We start from the raw sequence: 19,471 nt of genomic DNA, 5'->3' as shown, positions 1-19,471 counted from the left end.
AAATAATCTAACAGACGTTTTAAACTTTCCACAGGTTTATGCTAATGGTCATATATTCTCTTAACGTTAATTCATTTCGAAAATTTAGAACCATATATATGAAATGGCGGAAAACATTTTCCACAGATGAGCAGGCATGTGCGTTTCAAAAAGGTCATTGACGTAAATTTTCTAACGTAGATGGAGGCGGTATGAAGGTAGAACTTTTACTATCTTGTTAGTTTTTTATTTGCTTGGAAATCTTGGATATATTAAACAGAAATAATAAGACGATTAATGACATGAACACATTTGATAAGGAATTAAATCATTCACAAAATGCACATGGTGCCTTAATCATCCTTGTCGAATTCTCTTTACGTTATGCTTTGATCACTCTTGATAAGATAGTTTCATTATATTACTATTCATTCAGTTGCTGATACAAACACAAAGTAGTGCAAACAAAAATATCCAGGTGAAACGTGGATAATAGGCAATCATTTATAACTAACATTCACTTTTTAGACTCATCCTCAAATTGCTTGACAACAGCAAACATTAAAACATCATTGTGAACAAAACACCAAGAACGACAAAAAGTACGTGCTTAAAAATATATTTGCCTGCGATTGCAGAAAATAACACGTTCTCCTCTAACGTAATAAGTATTATTTTATATTGGAGTGACAAAACATCAGTATGGTAAAAATAATGCTGATTTTGAAAGAGTGAACAAAATACATTGATGATTAGATTCGCTTTGAATTTCTTTCATTTATGAAACTCTAAATATGGCATATTTATATATGAAAAACGAATGATCTGGTAGACCCAGCACATCGCGGAATTGCTATTTCGGCCAACCTGAGGTGACTTAAACTTTCATCGAAACAATAAAGCAAGAAAAACTAAGCAGTAGATCGCATTTGCCGGAGTCCTGATCATGCTTAAGCTGCTGGTGGTGTTATCGTGCTTCGGCGAAGCCTTGGACGCCGATTTGACGTCATTGATCCAATTGTCGATCACATGTTCTAGTACCCCCAATGGCATGGGGCCATTGCTGAGAATGACGTAATGGAATTCAGGCAAATCGAATAGTGCACCTGTAATTAAAGTTTTCAAAATTTAAGAAAAAACCTGCAAAAGGAACAGATATGAAACATGTTTGCATTGTCATTTGTGGAAGATCACTTTAATTGAACACATATTGTTCTAATCCTAAGGAACGACATATTAGAAAGATCAAAACAAAAGTAAATCAACTATCCCTTAAAAGATGTCTTAGTACTTTGTTTAACCAGAAGATTATGGTTTATCAGTCATTCGAAAAATGCTCCCTTGTAAATATTTGATATCTTTTGAGTGCCCAACGTGAAAGGTTCTGCTCCTCTTCTGCAAGTATAATCTTTTGACAATATTGTTTATTATTCATGTTAAATCATCTGCATTTAAAAGGACCATCTTAAAAATTGACAAGGCTTTTTGTTTTGTTTTAATTTCTTCTGCCTTCGAAGTTTATTGTTATCATGTATTTTACATTTGTGACGTTTTTCATTTCCATAGTGTATGTGCTCACCTGCCATTTAGCTGATAAACATAATGTTGAAAAGTCAGCAACGATAAAAAAGTTAGGAACTTTTTTAATGTCTTTCTTAATAATGGACAGTTCCATAAATTATTTGCGTATTTTATGTCATGTAGCTGTATTTTTAGATATTATTAAAGAGGGATACATACATCTAAAACAGTTGATGTTTTTATTGCAATAATAAAACTCATAAAGTTGAAATAAATTTACGCTTTGAAGGTTTCAAAAATGAAGAAAAGAAATGTCCCACCGCCTTATAGAAATTGAATCCAAGTTATTCTACGTGGAGACAGTCGCATTACTATGCGAGTTAGTGATATACCTAGCTCACGCTTCAGTAGAATCGACATTAGGTTAGAGTTTACCTGTACCTTGACTTGAAGATACTCCGCTGCACCGTATATTACATTACACTATATCTTATATTACACTGTATCTTACAGTACACTGTCTCACCGGTGTACATTGCACCGTATCTCACATTACTGTAGTAACAACATGAAGACTAAATTAATGTTTTATAATATTCCATCGATCTTATCATTGCTTTTTAGATATTAAGTAGGTTTATTCCTGGAATTGTGAATATTACCCGGGGATAACAACCGAGGAGACTCGAAAAAGGCATGAGAATACAATGGTTACTCTTTATTACGCCCTATTTGTAAAGTATTTAAATATGTAATCATTTTGTTATAGCTGCTGCCTCATTTCAGTTTTAGCACTATTCAGGTTTGTTGAGTAATATATACAACTTTCAAGAATATATCTCAATTCATTTGAAATACCCGCTGTAATCTCTCCAGGAAAGTAACAAGAAACCTTAAGTCACATTTTATATGTGGAAGGAAGAAAAAAAATTAGTATTGTCCGGTTCTCATTGCGAAGTTCGAAGTTAGCTACTTTACCCATGACAGAAACCTACTTCACCTTTTCATCTTGAAACATGCGTCCTGTTACATTTTATGGACTTCTGGACACACTTGAAGAATAAACATTTTCTACTTTACCCATGACAGAAGTTTTCAATGTCATGAATAACGCGATGTTTTGGGTCTAGGTATGTTTTATCACCAAAACAAAGAAAACAAGTGATTATCCATACCCAGTTCTTTGGTTGCTTTCTGTCTCAATTCTTTTATCTTAAGTTCCCCCATCTTATATCCACACGCCTGCCCTGGCCAGGTGATATAGCGGTCGATTTCTATCACGGCACCTTCCTTAGTCGAGGCTGTGTAGTTGAGAAGGTATTCTATCGCTCTGTCTCGGTCCCAGCTTGAATAAAATAGACGTGTCCAGGTAAGGATACGGGAATGTTATTTCGCAAGTATATATATATATATATATATATATATATATATATATATATATCGAAAGAGTCAAATTTAAGAGATCAAAATTAATAAAGATGTGGATACAAATTTGTAGGTAGGAAGGTACAGATGTATGTAGAAATGTATTTACAAATATACATAGTCATTCCTAGTATGCACCTTTGCTTTCTCCGCAGCATCTAATATTTAGAACAAATGACTATAGTAAGACATTTAAATTTAACTTTTTATGAGTAAATATCTGTGTTATCTAAAGTTATAAAAAAAAAACTAATCTTCACAGCATATGTGACCTACCCGTAGTAGTGTAATCCAGTGTCAATAACAAGTCTGCAAGCCCGGAATATTTCATCACTGTATCGTCCCATTCTAAAAGTACATATATATATATATATATATATGTGCAATTTTGACAATAATTTTATTGCATAATATCTAAAGTGAATGTCCTATCATATACTTAAAATAGATCTAAAGTTCGTAGTCTCATATGGCGTTAAACTCTAAGATTTTATCAGCATGAGGTGTGAGTTTGCTCTGTCAATCTATTCGTACACTTCATATTTTTTCTTCTTCTTACAACGAAAATTATCTAGGACATTTTTTCATTACTCTAATGATTTATGAATAGAATGGTAACGGGTAGGTTGTTGGTAAATATCACAAAAGTGAACTTCCACAGGTGACATTACACCTGTGAGATACTAATTGTTGCTTTGGATTGACGTGTTTATTTCGTGGGGACATAAAAATCAGAAACAAATTGAATATTGAACTTTTACTCTGGAGAGTGACAATTGGTGAATTTGTTTCAAAGTGTGAGAGTCACAACTGGTGTATTTGTTTCAAAGTGTGAGAGTGACAATTGGTGTATTTGTTTCAAAGTGTGAGGGTGACAATTGGTGTGACAATTGGTGTATTTGTTTCAAAGTGTGAGAGTGACAATTGGTGTATTTGTTTCAAAGTGTGAGAGTGACAATTGATGTAATTGTTTCAAAGTGTGAGGTTGACAATTAGTGTATTTGTTTCAGAGTGTGAGGGTGACAATTAGTGTATTTGTTTCAAAGTGTGAGAGTGACAATTGGTGTATTTGTTTCAAAGTGTGAGAGTGAAAATTGATGTATTTGTTTCAAAGTGTGAGAGTGACAATTGGTGTATTTTTTCAAAGTGTGAGAGTGACAATTGGTGTATTTGTTTCAAAGTGTGAGAGTGACTATTGGCGTATTTGTTTCAAAGTGTGAGAGTGACAATTGGTGTATTTGTTTCAAAGTGTGAGTGACAATTGGTGTATTTGTTTCAAAGTGTGAGAGTGACAATTGGTGTATTTGTTTCAAAGTGTGAGAGTGACAATTGGTGTATTTGTTTCAAAGTGTGAGAGTGACAATTGGTGTATTTGTTTCAAAGTGTGAGTGACAATTGGTGTATTTGTTTCAAAGTGTGAGTGACAATTGGTGTATTTGTTTCAAAGTGTGAGAGTGACAATTGGTGTATTTGTTTCAAAGTGTGAGAGTGACAATTGGTGTATTTGTTTCAAAGTGTGAGAGTGACAATTGGTGTATTTGTTTCAAAGTGTGAGTGACAATTGGTATATTTGTTTCAAAGTGTGAGAGTGACAATTGGTGTATTTGTTTCAAAGTGTTAGGGGGAAGACAAACACGCAGACCTGGACGACTGGTAGGTTTGCATTTACGCTGGCTTTGAGAATTTTCTCTGCTTTGCCACTACTTGTTTTCCTGAGTGGCAACTTGGAGACTGCTAGAGGTCGCACGGGCAACAGTGATAAGAAATAATAGTTATCTGCTTATGATGGGGATATACATGTGCGTAAAGCAAGCCTCCTCAAACGAAGGGACGAAAGAAATTCATAGATCGTTAGATATAATTAAAACACTTTAGTACAATAACAAGGAGACGAGTAAAATGAAAGACAATTGAACGATGTTGAACACGAAAACCGATCAACTGAGTGCTACATGTGACAACTTTAAAATTATTACTAACAATTTAAAGACTGACATTGAGCTCAAATAAAATACAGCGAGAGTCAAAAATGTGAAAATAAAATTTAGAAAAATGGCATCAAGTCAATGTATAGGCGACTGGACAAATGTGGAGGACATTCTTGACACAACAATTTGATTCATTTTCTATGGCATTCATGGCCCCAGTAACTAATACTTGAACAGGTTAAGTCGAAACGTTAGGCTCTTTTCCAGCACAAAGTTAATCGGCCGGACACAGAGAATATTGATACAGAAAGTACCCCCAGATTGCTATCCACGTACTAAAAGCCTGACAAGTCCATAAATGCCCATTATAACAGCTATTAAGACAAGGAATCCGTTGTGCAAAAACCATGTCAAAAAAACTGGGAGGATATGTGAGAGTGTAGACAGAAACAGAGTAACAGACATACACTGTATATATGAAGAGAGAACAGTGTCGATTGATAGCAAGTGAAGATACTATTCATTCTTTAAAAATGTAGAAGGAGAAAAACCGAAGAAAGATGAACCGACAAACGGATTAAGCAAGGCACTAAACATAAAAGAAGAGATGGACCGACATACGCGTTAAATAAAATACTGAACATAGAAGAAGAGGCAAAGGGAACAGTAAATCGCATTTTCTCCCCAAAAGGTTTGACAGTCAAACGTAAGGCCTTAACACAATTAAGCACTTTTATCTATAACGTTAGGAAATATACAGTTGAGACTAACTTACAACTTACTTAACTGTATTCTTCAATCTCTTATGCTACAAGTACATCATCAACAGTAAACGTCTACAATATATATATATATATATATATATATATATATATATATATATATATATATATATATATATATATATATATATATATCGAGTATATCTTTAGATAGGGTTAAAATAGGTTCCATGTAATATATATATATATATATATATATATATATATATATATATCCATGTAAGTTTTCATTACGAGTTGTAGGTAATTTCAAATTGTGTGAGAATTGTGACAACAGTCACATGGGAATCAAATTTGAAATATGTCACGTGACGATGAATGTCGCCTTTAGAGTCTTAATAGACACTTGGAAATATAGCTAAAGAGAAAATGGAACAATTAATTCATTCCTAATTAATATTTGTATTATTTTTTATATCAGGATGCAGTTGTACTTAATGTTGTGTTTAGATTTATTTTGTGAGGAACATTTATTTAAAATATTGATTGGAATTCCAAATTACGCAACCGACGGTCTGGACTCACGCTACAGTTTAAGAGTACTGTGGATTCATTCAAAGAAGTTCTCCACAATGCCCATGTGCTACATTAAGACTCTTGGTATATCAACACGTTCAGAACCTGGAATGCATTCCGAACACTCTATTCTTTAGGACGCTTGATAGAAAAGTTATGATCAGTTTCGACTTAATTCACAATTCATTCATTTCCTCTTCAAGTTTCATTTTATAACCTAAAGAGATAAATTATTCGTTAGGGTTTACAAAACTTGTAGGTGTTGCTTCTTTCTGTTACTCAGTTGATGTCATATGGTCCTAACAATATATTGACTGCTTCATTGTACGACTTTGACTAAAACGAACAGGAATAGTCCCCAGGACATTCCTACTAAAGGAAGAAAGTTAAATAATGTTGGAGTATCTCATAACGCTTCGATGCATTTTCGTTTTCGTGGAAGAAACAAATGCTGCGAACATTATAATCGGTTATATTCTACTCACGGTGAGAGATATAAATACAAAGCTTGTTATGAAAACAAAGTATCACTAATCTTTGAGGCAAGTACACAAATAACTTACAATTCAAAGTCATCCTTGTATATGCCCATTTCCTCTCCCAGATATTCAGCATATAAGGCCCAGCCCTTGAAAGAAAGCAACATGATTATAATAAAATTTCCTTTAAGAAATTCAAATAATTTTCAAACAACATGATAGAATGATGAACGAATACAAATAGTATAATGTGATCCATTAGAGACATGATAGAGAATCCTCAATTAAATCATGATTAGAATTTGCCGCCATCTTCATGGCACTCTGGCGTCAACTTAACGAAATGATGTGTTACATCGGAGTTTGTACCACCATCTTGTGGGTTTATAGTGTCAAGGTTGGAAATCGTATGTCTAGAAAATGCTCAGAGGATTAACGTTATGGGCTATATGAGCCTCAAGACGGGAAATCTTATGTTAAAAAGTTGTCCATAGATTTTAAGTGATAGGTCTGTCTATAGGGAAACAAAACATTGTGACATGGCTGGCCTGTTAGGAAGGAAAAGTAGGATGTGGAGTCAGTATGGAAATTGAAGATTCTCACTACAACAATCGCTACATATATTTAGTACGTTTGAATAAAACAGCAAACAACCATTCACTCGCAATTGGGATGACATGCTGTTTAGTTTGAAATACTAGTGAGTCATCTTTACTGTCAGCCTGTTGTACGTTTGCTACAAATAATCTAACATGTGGCAAATGTTCATTCATCAGATGGATCTAAATGTTGCCTGCGTTACACTGACTGACGTTTTACACGATTGTCAATCTACTTATTACAAAAAAGTGTTTATCATACTATGGACGAAACGATGCCTTATTAGCTGTTCAGCAGAATTATATGTTTTGCTCATTATGGGTAATTTTGACAACAGGAAATGAGAGACAGACAGACAGACATACAGACAGAGAGCGAGAGTGAGGGCGACATTGTTTCTAAATTGTTGTTTTTTAATACGGCCAGCTCACTCATACAGTTGACGAAACTAGAAGATGTTTATCGCAGAGTTACCTGTGATTCTTAATGTAACCATCGGCAATTTTGACGACAGAATGTCTTTATGACAAAGAAATCCCATCTCTTTACCATTTCCTTATAGTCAAATTTACTCTCTACTATCCATTCTCATAAATCCATAAAATGACTACTAAAGTGAAAGAAGCGAAAAGTAAAACATGTCAGAGATTTAACATACACTATCACTGAGGATCTACTACTAGTGAACTACTATCTAACACATTACTTACAATGTCTGGGCCTACATGGGGTACAAATCAAATTAGCATTACCTCCTTTAACGGTCCCGACCGGTATTTAAGATCATGCTGTATGTTTAACGTATTTGGACTTTCTAACATGCAACCAATGCTGGCACCCACATTATTTTATGTACGTATCACATGCGACAATTTTTATTCATCAGTTGTATCGTGTTCATTTTGGTGGGAGTGGGTTGTATTTTTGTTTACAATTGGTCTAGCCTTGTACTGACTTGGCTTTGCCTTAGGTAGAAGATGTCGCTATTATGACAGCTAGTTGTGGCATGGTCTCAGGAATCTACCATGTATACCGTCTTTGGCAATATATATATATATATATATATATATATATATATATATATATATATATATATATATATACAAGAGAGAGAGAGAGAGGGAGAGATAGAAAGAAAGGTTATACGTTCAGCCAGTTTTCTACAGCACGCCTTTAGCAAACAATTATCTTCTTTAGTCCTATCCTTCTGAGTTCCATGTACGATATTTACATTGATATATTTATTCCTTTTGCAGCGGCGGAGCTACTGCAAACGATTTCCACAACGCACAATGAGTATTTCAACAGTTCGTCAGTGAGTTTTTAAAGCTACCATCTGTGTGTTTATTAAGCTACCATATAAAGCTAATTAATCAGACTCTGATAAATGAAAATTTGCCTGACAAAATGAATTACTATTACTATTATTATTATTATTATTATTATTATTATTGATAGTAGTAGTAGTAGCAGTAGTATTTATTTTGTTGTTGCTTGAAACAAAACTTTCTAACAGTAAGTAACCGTTTTGTCGCGAGTAGAATACATAACTCTGGAACAAACACCGTCTTGTATCCATTTAATTCAATCATGTGTGATTACAGAGTAAATATCAATCCTATAGTATTGCATTGGTCCATCAATGAATCCTTAGATTCCTATCAAAACATGTACTGATTTAAAGAAGAACTCATGATAATGGTAAAGAAATTGAAGAAAGAGATAGACAATAAAACAGAAAGAAACAACTGGACTTTTGCAATGTCGGCTTGAAATGTCATATTGAGATATTGATGAGAGTACGCCACACTTTTAAATGCCTCAAAGCTTGTACCTTTTGAAAGTATTGGTCAATTGCTCTCTCTCTCTCTCTCTCTCTCTCTGTTATTACAACGGTAATTTCTTAAGGTCAGTAAAACTTTGTTTTATCTATATACCTGTCATAATGATTTGTCCGTAGTCATATATATATATATATATATATATATATATATATATATATATATATATATATATATATATATATATATGTGTGTGTGTGTGTGTGTGTGTTTGGTCTAGAACAATAATTCGAACTAGTAATTCAAATTTCATGACAAGACATTGTAAATAAACTTAGTCGTAGTTAAAATCTATTTCTGTCTGTCTGTCCCTGTTACTCTCTCTCTCTCTCTCTCTCTCTCTCTCTCTCTCTCTCTCTGGTATGTCATAATGCTTTGAAACAGTGTCGTCATATAAGTGAAAAATGTGGAATTGCTGTGTGTGTTTTCCTTCTTCCGTCTGGGTTCTTCATAGACTACATTTTACTCATTATATTAAATATAGAGTATAGTTTAGCGATTTTAAAATTAGTTTTGCCGTTTTCGAAAAAAATACAGACAGAAAAATGTTACATTCAACCTTTGACGTCTCGAACCAATTTATATCCAACGTGTGACGACAAAATAAAATACACAACCGAAAAAACAACACCGACTTTTGTAACACTGGGAAACCAAAGGTCAGGTCAGTACAGTGTCGGCATAATTGTAAAAAAAAAAGAAATGAAAATCGGGTGATGGATTAAAATTTGCCTACTTGATCCTGACAGAAAATACAAGTAGTTACAAGTACAGGCCGCACGTTTTAGTGAGAATCTTAAATTTGGATATTCAAAATTCGTAAACTACCACCCTCCCGCTTTTAGACTCCAATAAAGGCCTGCCCTTACATGTCTTACTGTACATTCTTTGCATCCTGTATTTCCTTTTATTTCACTTTGCTGGTAAACGTAATGGGGATTATGAGAATACTTGGGTGATAGTTTTAGTGTATAAGTGGATGGCAGCTGGTATTAACTGATTGAGGCAAGACAATCCAACATCTGTCCAACCTACGTCATAATGTTAATTCCTGTTAAGGACCATAATACCGCGTAATGTTGATTTAATTTTGACCCAATTAAGGCATACCCATGCAGGTACAGTGTGTGATGGAAAGTAGTTCACTAGGTGCAGGTCTGTCATAGTGTACTTTTCGCTTCTTTGATGTCAGTTGTTGAAATTAAAGCGACAATGGAAATAGCTATGGGATAGTAAATTTGTCTTTAAGAAAATGTTTGGGGATGAGTTTTAATTTGTTTATAGGGCGATAATATGGAGGTAAGAGATACGGAGGTTAAAAAAAATTGTTTCCAAGAAATATAAGTTATATGTGTTGCACCCATTCTTTTATATCGTATCTCTGATCTACGTTAATGATTAACTATCAATACTTGTCAAAAGGGGTGATGGTGAGCTCTTCATTTGTTATGATTGTGTTAAAGGGTGTCATTTTCAAATGTTGAGTAAGTAAAAATGGTATTAAATTGTAAAACATGTGCATTTTTACAACTCTCTCTCTCTCTCTCTTTGCGTGCCATAAGGACTTTACGTTGCGAATATTGCGGATAACTTACGTAATGAAAATGTAACTGTGCTATAAACTGCTACTAAAACATACGGTTTAATTGATAGCATGATAAGCACATTTTGTAACAAGCACACTGTACTTGATGTTAAGCTTCGGTCAGTTTAGGGCCGGCAAAATTTGTCTTCAACTGATGAATGGGTATTTGCCAGAGACTAGATTATTGTTGGTAATAAACAAAATGGCACAAACAAATATACTAAATTGTAAGGGAATGATTGTTATTTAAACGTCCAGTATGCACCATATGTAGCACATTTTAGGGAGAATCTTTGATTTCCATTAGAAGCCATACAGTTTTCGCATTTCACGCCATAAAGAACCAATATGTTACAATGTTATGTTTCCCGCCAGACAAATCAATTAATTCACATCTTGATGCTTATTTGCCCCATAATGTAAATTCTATGGACATTTTTTACCATAGGATTTTACATCGAGACACGAAATTCCAGTAGGGAGTAGACACAATAACCTGACTTTGGTGTTGTTCGGCAGAGCAACATAAGTGTATTACTTAGTGCCGATAAAATACAATCGAACTGCCTTTCCCAAGGACATGCCACGATAGTTAATCTCGCTTGATCGCACTGTATGATTTAAACCCGTACATTTCGGTCGCAAATCTACCACGATGACAGTTTAAACACTGTGGCACATGCCGTCGTTATTTGCCACTTACAATGTGCAAGATGGCGCTCCGGGCCTGTTCTGCATTTCCGAGCAAGCAGGAAAAGATGGGAGAGAAATAAGTATATGGGTATGTAATGGGGAGGGGGGTAATTGCATATTAGCGCAGTCTTGGCTACGTAATGATGATTGAAAACGTGTCAATAACTTTAGGACGATAAATCAGTCCAAATACGTTTAACTTTGAAGATTTGAAGTCATTAAACATCAAATGCTAAAATCTCAAAATCAAACGGTTGTTAAAATATAGATGTTAAAAAATTATACAATCTTTCAATCTATACATGCATACACACTGACTTATTACCAAATCATGATAATAAAAATGAAAGGAAAATAAAATTAACTTTCATGGTATGAAGACTAACGATGTGATTCGGCAAACATTTATACAAAAAGATAAAATGTTGAATAAAAAATATAACATCTGCGTGAATTAATTATGCACCTCTTCAAATGAGTGAATTCGTTACACACTTTGACAAAGGAAAGAATTAATAAAACCTTTACATTGAAGTATATACATGACAAATCTTTTCAAAGGAGTGAACTCATGCAAACACCTTAACAAAGGAATGATTCATGACTCCATTTTATACAGGCTATGTTCATGAAATACCGGTATAACGGAATGAATTCATGTCACGCCTTTACAATGAATGAATTCACGACACACCTTTACAAAGAAGTGACTTCGTGACACACCTTTACAAAGGAGTGAATTCATTACACACCTTTACAAAGGAGTGAATTCATTACACACAGAGGCGGCATTTATAGTACGCGGGGCCTAGGGCCGACCATGACCGCGCGGGGCCATAGTATCATTATCTCGATTGGCATGCTACTTTAAACACTGTTTATGTCTAGACTAGATCAACTTTCGCGATTTGGCGGAGAATTTAGATTGACAAACTCATAAGGACGACCTTAGGCCTGAAGCGCGGGGCCCCCTCAAGAGCGGGCCTGGGGCGGTCGCCCCACTTGCCACCCCCAAACGCCGTTCGTGATTACACACCTTTACTAAGGAGCGAATAATTCATAACACGCCTTTTCAAATAAATGAATTCATGACACAACTTCAGAAAGGAATGGAATCATGACACTTTTATAAAGGAGTGAACTAATGGCACAGATTTACAAAGCAGTGAATTCATGACAAACCTTTATAAAGGAGTGCTTTCATGACAAACCTTTATAAAGGAGTGCTTTCATGACACAACTTAATAAATGTGTGAATTCACGACACACCTTACCAAGCAGTGAATTCATGACAAACCATTACAAGTGAGTTCATTCATGACACCTTTACAAAGAAGTGACTTCATCGCATCTTTACAAAAGAGTAATTGCATTACACGCTACTGCAAAGAAGTTTTAATGAACGAATGTGTGAGCAGAAATATTCTGGCAAATGTAGATTTCTATCTTCTGAAAATACAGAATTGTTTTAGGTTTTGGTGCCAGTTAACTTCCATGAAAAATGCTTTTTCTACAGGAATCAAACGTAAAACACCGAACATTGCTCTTATGTCCAGTTTTATGCTAGTAATATACAACCATATACAACTATAATGATTTTGCTTTCAGGGATATTACAATGCAGATTACGTTATCTCTTCTTACAAAATGTATGACATTTGTTAAAAGTATATTTGATTATATCAATACAAATACGAATATCCTTTTATATAGTGCTTATTGTTGTTTGAATTCAGATTTGTATGGAATTATACTGAGATCCACTGAATATTTATTTACCTCCACATAGGAATTGAAAAATGGAAAGAAGAATGGTGCACTGAAAAGTCTCCAGTTCATGTGCTTCCTAAAGAGAGGCAAATCAGACACGAGGCTGTAGCTGTCCTGTTTACAAACATAAATAATATATTTTCGTAAGTCAAAATGAAATAACGTCAAAAGAAGAAGCAGTTTAGTAATAACTGTTGAAGTTATTTCTGAGCGAATGTGTGATTATTGCATACAGATTTTTATTATTATAACATCTTTATCTTTCGCAATCTCAGCTATTTATCAATATAGTGTTTAAGTCAAATGAAACGAATTAAATATTTTTGTTAACGTTCTAAATGCGTCCGACACACCAACTTACAAAAGGACATATTGATATAATGCAAAAATCTTTGAGAAGATATATTTGGAGCAAGAGGCTTGGTCCAATTAGTGACAACATATATTACTCACTTAACTTTCTGTTATGTTAAAAATATAAAGGTATTATGAACATAGTGTCTCATTTTTTTAAAAGTATAAAACTAATAGAAACTCGAGACTTTTGTTTATTTTATTCATCTAGATACAGTAGTCACCGGTCTGTTAAGTGTAAAAGAAATAAAGTCGCATTACGGTTGCGTTGAGTTACTTTAGGTTGCCTTTGTGTAGCATTGCGTTTCCATTGTATAACGTTCCGCTGCTTTGCGAAGCGTTAACGTTGCAAGTTCATGTCCAGTACTGTAACCGTGTGATTGTACTCGAGTTCCAACCAGAGCAATGTGTTAAAGCGTTCTGGACCGTTGCAGAATAAAAGTACAGTGCATTACAGTGTTTGTGCCGAGTTACAACCATAATACTCATTGTATTCAATTGCAACTAAACTGTTTTCATGTTAGGTGAACACAATAAATACAATTTAAACTTTGTGCATGGTAGAATGGGACAGATTAATACACGTTACAACGGAAACGTGTTATAAGTACAAGCTGAAATCAGTGATATTTTAACATTATGCATCTAAAATGAAAACTTCATAAAACTAGATAAACTGTATCTTCTTAAGGATTATTTTGATAAGAGTCAACAACCTTAAAAATTATTAAACGTGGATTAGGGCATAAACGTGTGCTATAATTGTTTAAGACGTAGCAATGTGTGATTTAATAAAATAGATAATGAATAGTGTGAAATAACTCATTAAGTAACAATTTACAGTGGCAATGTAAACATCATAATAGTTCAAGTTCCACATGTTCTATTTTAATATTGTATATCCTTAACAGCAATGTTTTCTTAATTTGAATTTTGAAAGCAGTACACGTGTATATTATTTCTAGCACGTTTCCCCAGTACACGTCAGTTTTTATCGACATTAAATTTGCAACGCCATTTTGTATCAGTTCTTAATTTATCCATACGGCATATATATATATATATATATATATATATATATATATATATATATATATATATATATATATCCACAATGGACATATAAATCATAGTAAAAGTAAATACATGAAATCATACTTATTACATCCAAGAAAGATAAGCCACTCACATATCTGAAGCAATACATTTTTGTTTGAATCAATTTTGGCCAATTTTTATTATTCATAACCGTTCTAAAATTGAATAACATTGACGAATAGTTCACCTAGTCAGCAGGACAATTATAATTAATACATTTATTTATTTATTTATTTACAATATAATTTGCTGTGATGATCCAAACAAGATATATATTAACAGCAGATAAATCTGCTATAATCATCATCATCATCATCATCATCATCATCATCATCATCATCAAAAAGTTACATTAGTCAGTATATTATTCACACTGCAATACGTATTTTTATTGTGGAGCTTTTGACGGTAAGGAGGCATAAGTGGTAGTAGTAGTAGTAGTAGTAGTAGTAGTCGTAATGGTAGTAGAAATTATCGTTATAGCCGAAGTAGTACTAGCAACACCAACATCAGTAATGTTACATGCACTTGTAAAAGATTTATTACTATATCTTTCAGAATCACAACAGTAACAACAACAACGATGACAAAGGCTACAAAAAACAGCAACAACAACAGCAAATCTACATACATTACTCATATTGCAGTACTTTTAGCATCACTATAGCTACTACTACTAACTTAAGTGAATGTTTTTATTTAAACAGCCGGATAATCAGGTTTAAATTGGGAGGGGTTGGGGATTGACGGTTCAGGCGGATTATCTTTCCCCTAGAAACGTGCGCTTTCAGAAGAAAAAGAGAAAAAGAATTTTTGGCAATAAATTAATGTGACATTTCTGCATGTGCATGGATAGTTGTACTTATAGAATAATCGTTATACCTGGTATTGACAATCTCGAACCAAAGATAGAGGTATCATCCTGTGTTGTGTAACAAAGAGGTTGAATATCGTATCGTTGCGTTACCTTACTTTACTTTGTATTTCCGTTGCCTTGCAACTGCGTTGAATTACCGTAACTAGTGCAACACTGAACAGACCAGGGACAATATGTATGATAATTTGTATAAATAATAATTGAAAAGCACATACCGCCAGATGGTGGCCGGGAACAGTTTCGTGTAACGACAGCGACGCCATTGAAAACGTTGGGCTATGATTTAAACGAAACACAATTTAAGTTCACAACATAAACAGTACATGTGAAAATTCCTGAGTAGTTTTAATTACAAGACTATAAACCTCACGAAAAGTAATGAACGTAAACCATTCAAGTCACCAGAATGGCAAAAGTATGAATATTAAGCGCTCTCAATTTTAATATTCGGAAATCTGCGAAAATGTAATACCGCAGACATTTCGCCTTTAAACGGCACATTACACATTCATCAGCAAATATGAAAATGAGGCTCTTGTAAATTCCTGATAAAGGGACTGTCTGTCTGTTTATATATATATATATATATATATATATATATATATATATATATATATATATATACATATATATATATATCTTATATTTCCTTGAATTTAATCTATTTGTTGGTTGTTGAGGCTTGTCTCAATTTTTGCCATTTTTTTAAAAGTAAAAACGCATTCAAAAATAAGATGCTCGCAACCTGTATTTTTTTATAAATACCACATGCAATGGATAAAAACAGCACGCTTTCAAAAGTAATACGGATCTGTTTATGTCTTGTAAATTGAAATAGAGGAATAATTTAGACGTGTAGCTGTGTTCATCTTGTAATTCTCAATGTGTAAGAAGCAACACAAAGGTCAAACAATTTGTATTAAAAAAGCAAATAAACAAAACGAAAATACAAACACACATTATAAATGTTGAGATAAAGCCAAAGAAACCTTGAGGTGTCTGGAAATCTTATTTCAAAACGACCATGATGAATGTTACGTATTGCTGAAGGAATCTAAGTGTGAACATTCCACAGTATGCAATTTAATTAGTGATCAATGTCGTGAAACAAGTAGTGCCCCATTTCAAACATGGCATTGTAACTTTATGTTAAGACAGAACAATATATATATATATATATATATATATATATATATATATATATATATATATATATATATATATATATATATATATATATATATATATATATTCTTACTGCAGAGGTAGATCTGAAGACCACAGAATTTAGTACAAGCAAACAATAGGTACTTAGTTGAGCATTCCTATAGATAATGATTATTAATTAGAAACGAACAAACAAAATTTACTTGTCTTCAGGTCTTCTAACATTGGCATAGAAAGTTCCTGGTCTCGTGCCATCTCCAGATCCGGATTCGTACTCACCACCTACACCATCTTGAGGGGAATTCTTGACACTGCAATCAGGTGTTAATCGCTACAATGCACTTTAAGTATATATATATATATATATATAGAGAGAGAGAGAGAGAGAGAGAGAGAGAGAGAGAGAGACATACAAACAGACAGACAGAGACAGAGAGAGAATAATAAATATACTCCAGACAGAACGGAAAGTGCTATCCCTGGATTCTATAGAAGAATGCTTGATAATAATAGGCAGAATTAATATTTTAATATAAATAATACTATCATACAGGTTAGATAATTTTAAATTCGTACTCTACGGAGATTCTAATCCAGATCCGCGGGTAAACGGCAGCCATCGCCTTGCCTGCACACACGAGCCCATATTCCCTCACGACTAAGCACAGGTCACCAGAAAATGATGTTACTCAATCGGTGTTAATATGCACTCGTGTGTAGCAGACACAGTCGCATAACGACCTAGTAATTAATTTGCATGTATCTACATAATCATTCCGGATTCCTATGAAAGAAATCAAGGTATATATAATTAATTATAGAGAAATATAAATATACACCAGACAGAATGGAAAGTGTTATCCCTGTATTACTATAGAAGAATGCTTGATAATAGTAGGCAGAATTTATATTTTAATACAAAGGACTCTTATTCGCCATATGATTGTTCAAATGAACACATAATATAACAATATAGTTATATAATGCATACTATTTTCTGACCATTGGTTGGTCTTTGTTTTAGATTTTAGACAATAGCAATAAAGCATTAAATAGTGTGGGAAAAAGAGAAAGAAAACATCAGTATTTCTTGACCTTGCTTCGAAATGCATTATTGAAAGCTTTAGAAAGTTCCGAGAATTTGTTCTTTACATATTGTATTGATAACGATTAAGCCATTTTTTCGGCGGCATTAAATCGTAAGAATCATAAAATTTGTCAATGTCTCAATTATATTTATTGAAATAGCCTACACAATATGGCAGGTGATACCTACCTAAAGACAGATAAATAAAATGTAGTATTTCTTCTGGAATACGATAGTATTGTAACAAATATTTACTTGCTGAAATAGAATATTCTCCATTTCTTCATCCTTCTTTCGATACAAATTTTAAAGAACTAAAAATACCGGGAAATTGCTTTGCAGCTGGTTGCAAGAGCACCAGATGAGACCAGTTCTAGGAAGAAAACAACTATCAAAAGTACCAGATGAGACCGATTCTAGTAAGAAAACAACTATCAAAGCTAGAGTTAAAACTGTAAGAAAAATCAAACCACTTTCTCTGCATCAGACATTTTCCCAATTAGAAGGTCCTACTTACACTAAGGGCAAGTTTGGGAGATTTTTGAAGTATTTTGGAAGCTCGGGCATGATGCGCTGAAAAATGATGTCCCGAAATCTTTGGAGAGTAGCTTCCTAAAAGAAAGCAAGATATATATATATATATATATATATATATATATATATATATATATATATATATATATATATATATAATAAACTGACTACAAACAGTGCATAACTAGTATTAATTAGCCTGAACGCTTTCGACTCTTAACGAGTCTTTTTCAAAGCAAATACAAAACATAGACAAGGCAAACAAATGAAAAGAAACATCGTTGTGTTTGCATATATATATATATATATATATATATATATATATATATATATATATATATATATATATATATATATATATATATTCTTGTCTAAAGCATGAGATAAATACCTGTGATACATACAAATACGTATTGCAATACGTTTGTGTTTGAATTCAGAATAATCATACAATAAATAAACGTAATTGCTTACAATACGGGAGATTAAAAGGTCATTAATAGAAGAATTGAAGAACCACAAACGAACAATCAAACTATGATAAGTTGTATCTATCTATCTACATACACACGCGCGCGCACACACACACACAGACACATTGCATATATATTGAAATAAACCTAGGGTATGTCCTGTTTGTATTTACCTGTCCGTATATAGCTAATGTAGGATTATAGTGATCATTTGTTGAGTATGAGGAGTCGGTGATGGGGAAAAACGTATGAACCCGAACAATTAACCAAGTTATTCAGCACACGTCATAATATACAGAATTCACGAGATTTTTGGATTGTATGGATTAGTTTTGTAAAATGGACATTCCTAATATATTAACGTAAGCAATTACCTTTATAGTTTAGTTATATGTGATTAGTAATTTAAGACAGACATAATTCGTTGTATCATATATCTGAGCAGTGTCTTGTATTGCATGGCGTGAAGAACAAATAGTAAGCTTGAAAAGATTTATCAATAAGTAATGCAAATTATACGAATGTGAAACAAGAACAAAACCTTGCAAGTGTGATATTAGTATTTTGCTATGTATGGTAATTAAATGATTAGAGTAACTTACTATCGTAACATATGTTTTAGGACATTTCAGTTGGCAACCGATCTTTTCTTGTCCTTGGAAATAGGGGAAACATAGGCTGTCAAGCTACACTGATGCATTTGTTTGATTCGCTTGATACGGATACCTCTTTGCGTGTAACAATAAAGATTTTATATTGGCA

The 19,471-nt window shown here is 33.4% G+C and overlaps 1 protein-coding gene across 1 annotated transcript in view; it reads right to left on the bottom strand.

Moving 5' to 3' along the window:
- Nucleotides 1-204: 204 nt before the first annotated feature.
- LOC149799222 (uncharacterized) overlaps nucleotides 205-19,471 on the bottom strand; it is a 266,176-nt gene continuing 246,909 nt past the window's right edge. Inside the window, exons 60-67 of the mRNA XM_089958164.1 lie at nucleotides 18,220-18,314; nucleotides 16,819-16,926; nucleotides 15,664-15,724; nucleotides 13,129-13,233; nucleotides 6,715-6,779; nucleotides 3,202-3,273; nucleotides 2,676-2,845; nucleotides 205-1,085 (exon numbers count right to left, since the gene is read on the bottom strand). Of these exons, the coding sequence (XP_089814290.1) occupies nucleotides 865-1,085; nucleotides 2,676-2,845; nucleotides 3,202-3,273; nucleotides 6,715-6,779; nucleotides 13,129-13,233; nucleotides 15,664-15,724; nucleotides 16,819-16,926; nucleotides 18,220-18,314 (897 nt within the window). The 3' untranslated portion in view covers nucleotides 205-864. The remainder of the gene's footprint in view (nucleotides 1,086-2,675; nucleotides 2,846-3,201; nucleotides 3,274-6,714; nucleotides 6,780-13,128; nucleotides 13,234-15,663; nucleotides 15,725-16,818; nucleotides 16,927-18,219; nucleotides 18,315-19,471) is intronic.

The sequence above is a fragment of the Sinohyriopsis cumingii genome, chromosome 5 (assembly GCF_028554795.1).
Source record: "Sinohyriopsis cumingii isolate HCF-2022 chromosome 5, ASM2855479v2, whole genome shotgun sequence".
NCBI classification, from domain to species: domain Eukaryota; kingdom Metazoa; phylum Mollusca; class Bivalvia; order Unionida; family Unionidae; genus Sinohyriopsis; species Sinohyriopsis cumingii.
Note: the sequence above shows the minus strand (reverse complement) of the source record. Positions and strands in the feature narration are given on the sequence as shown.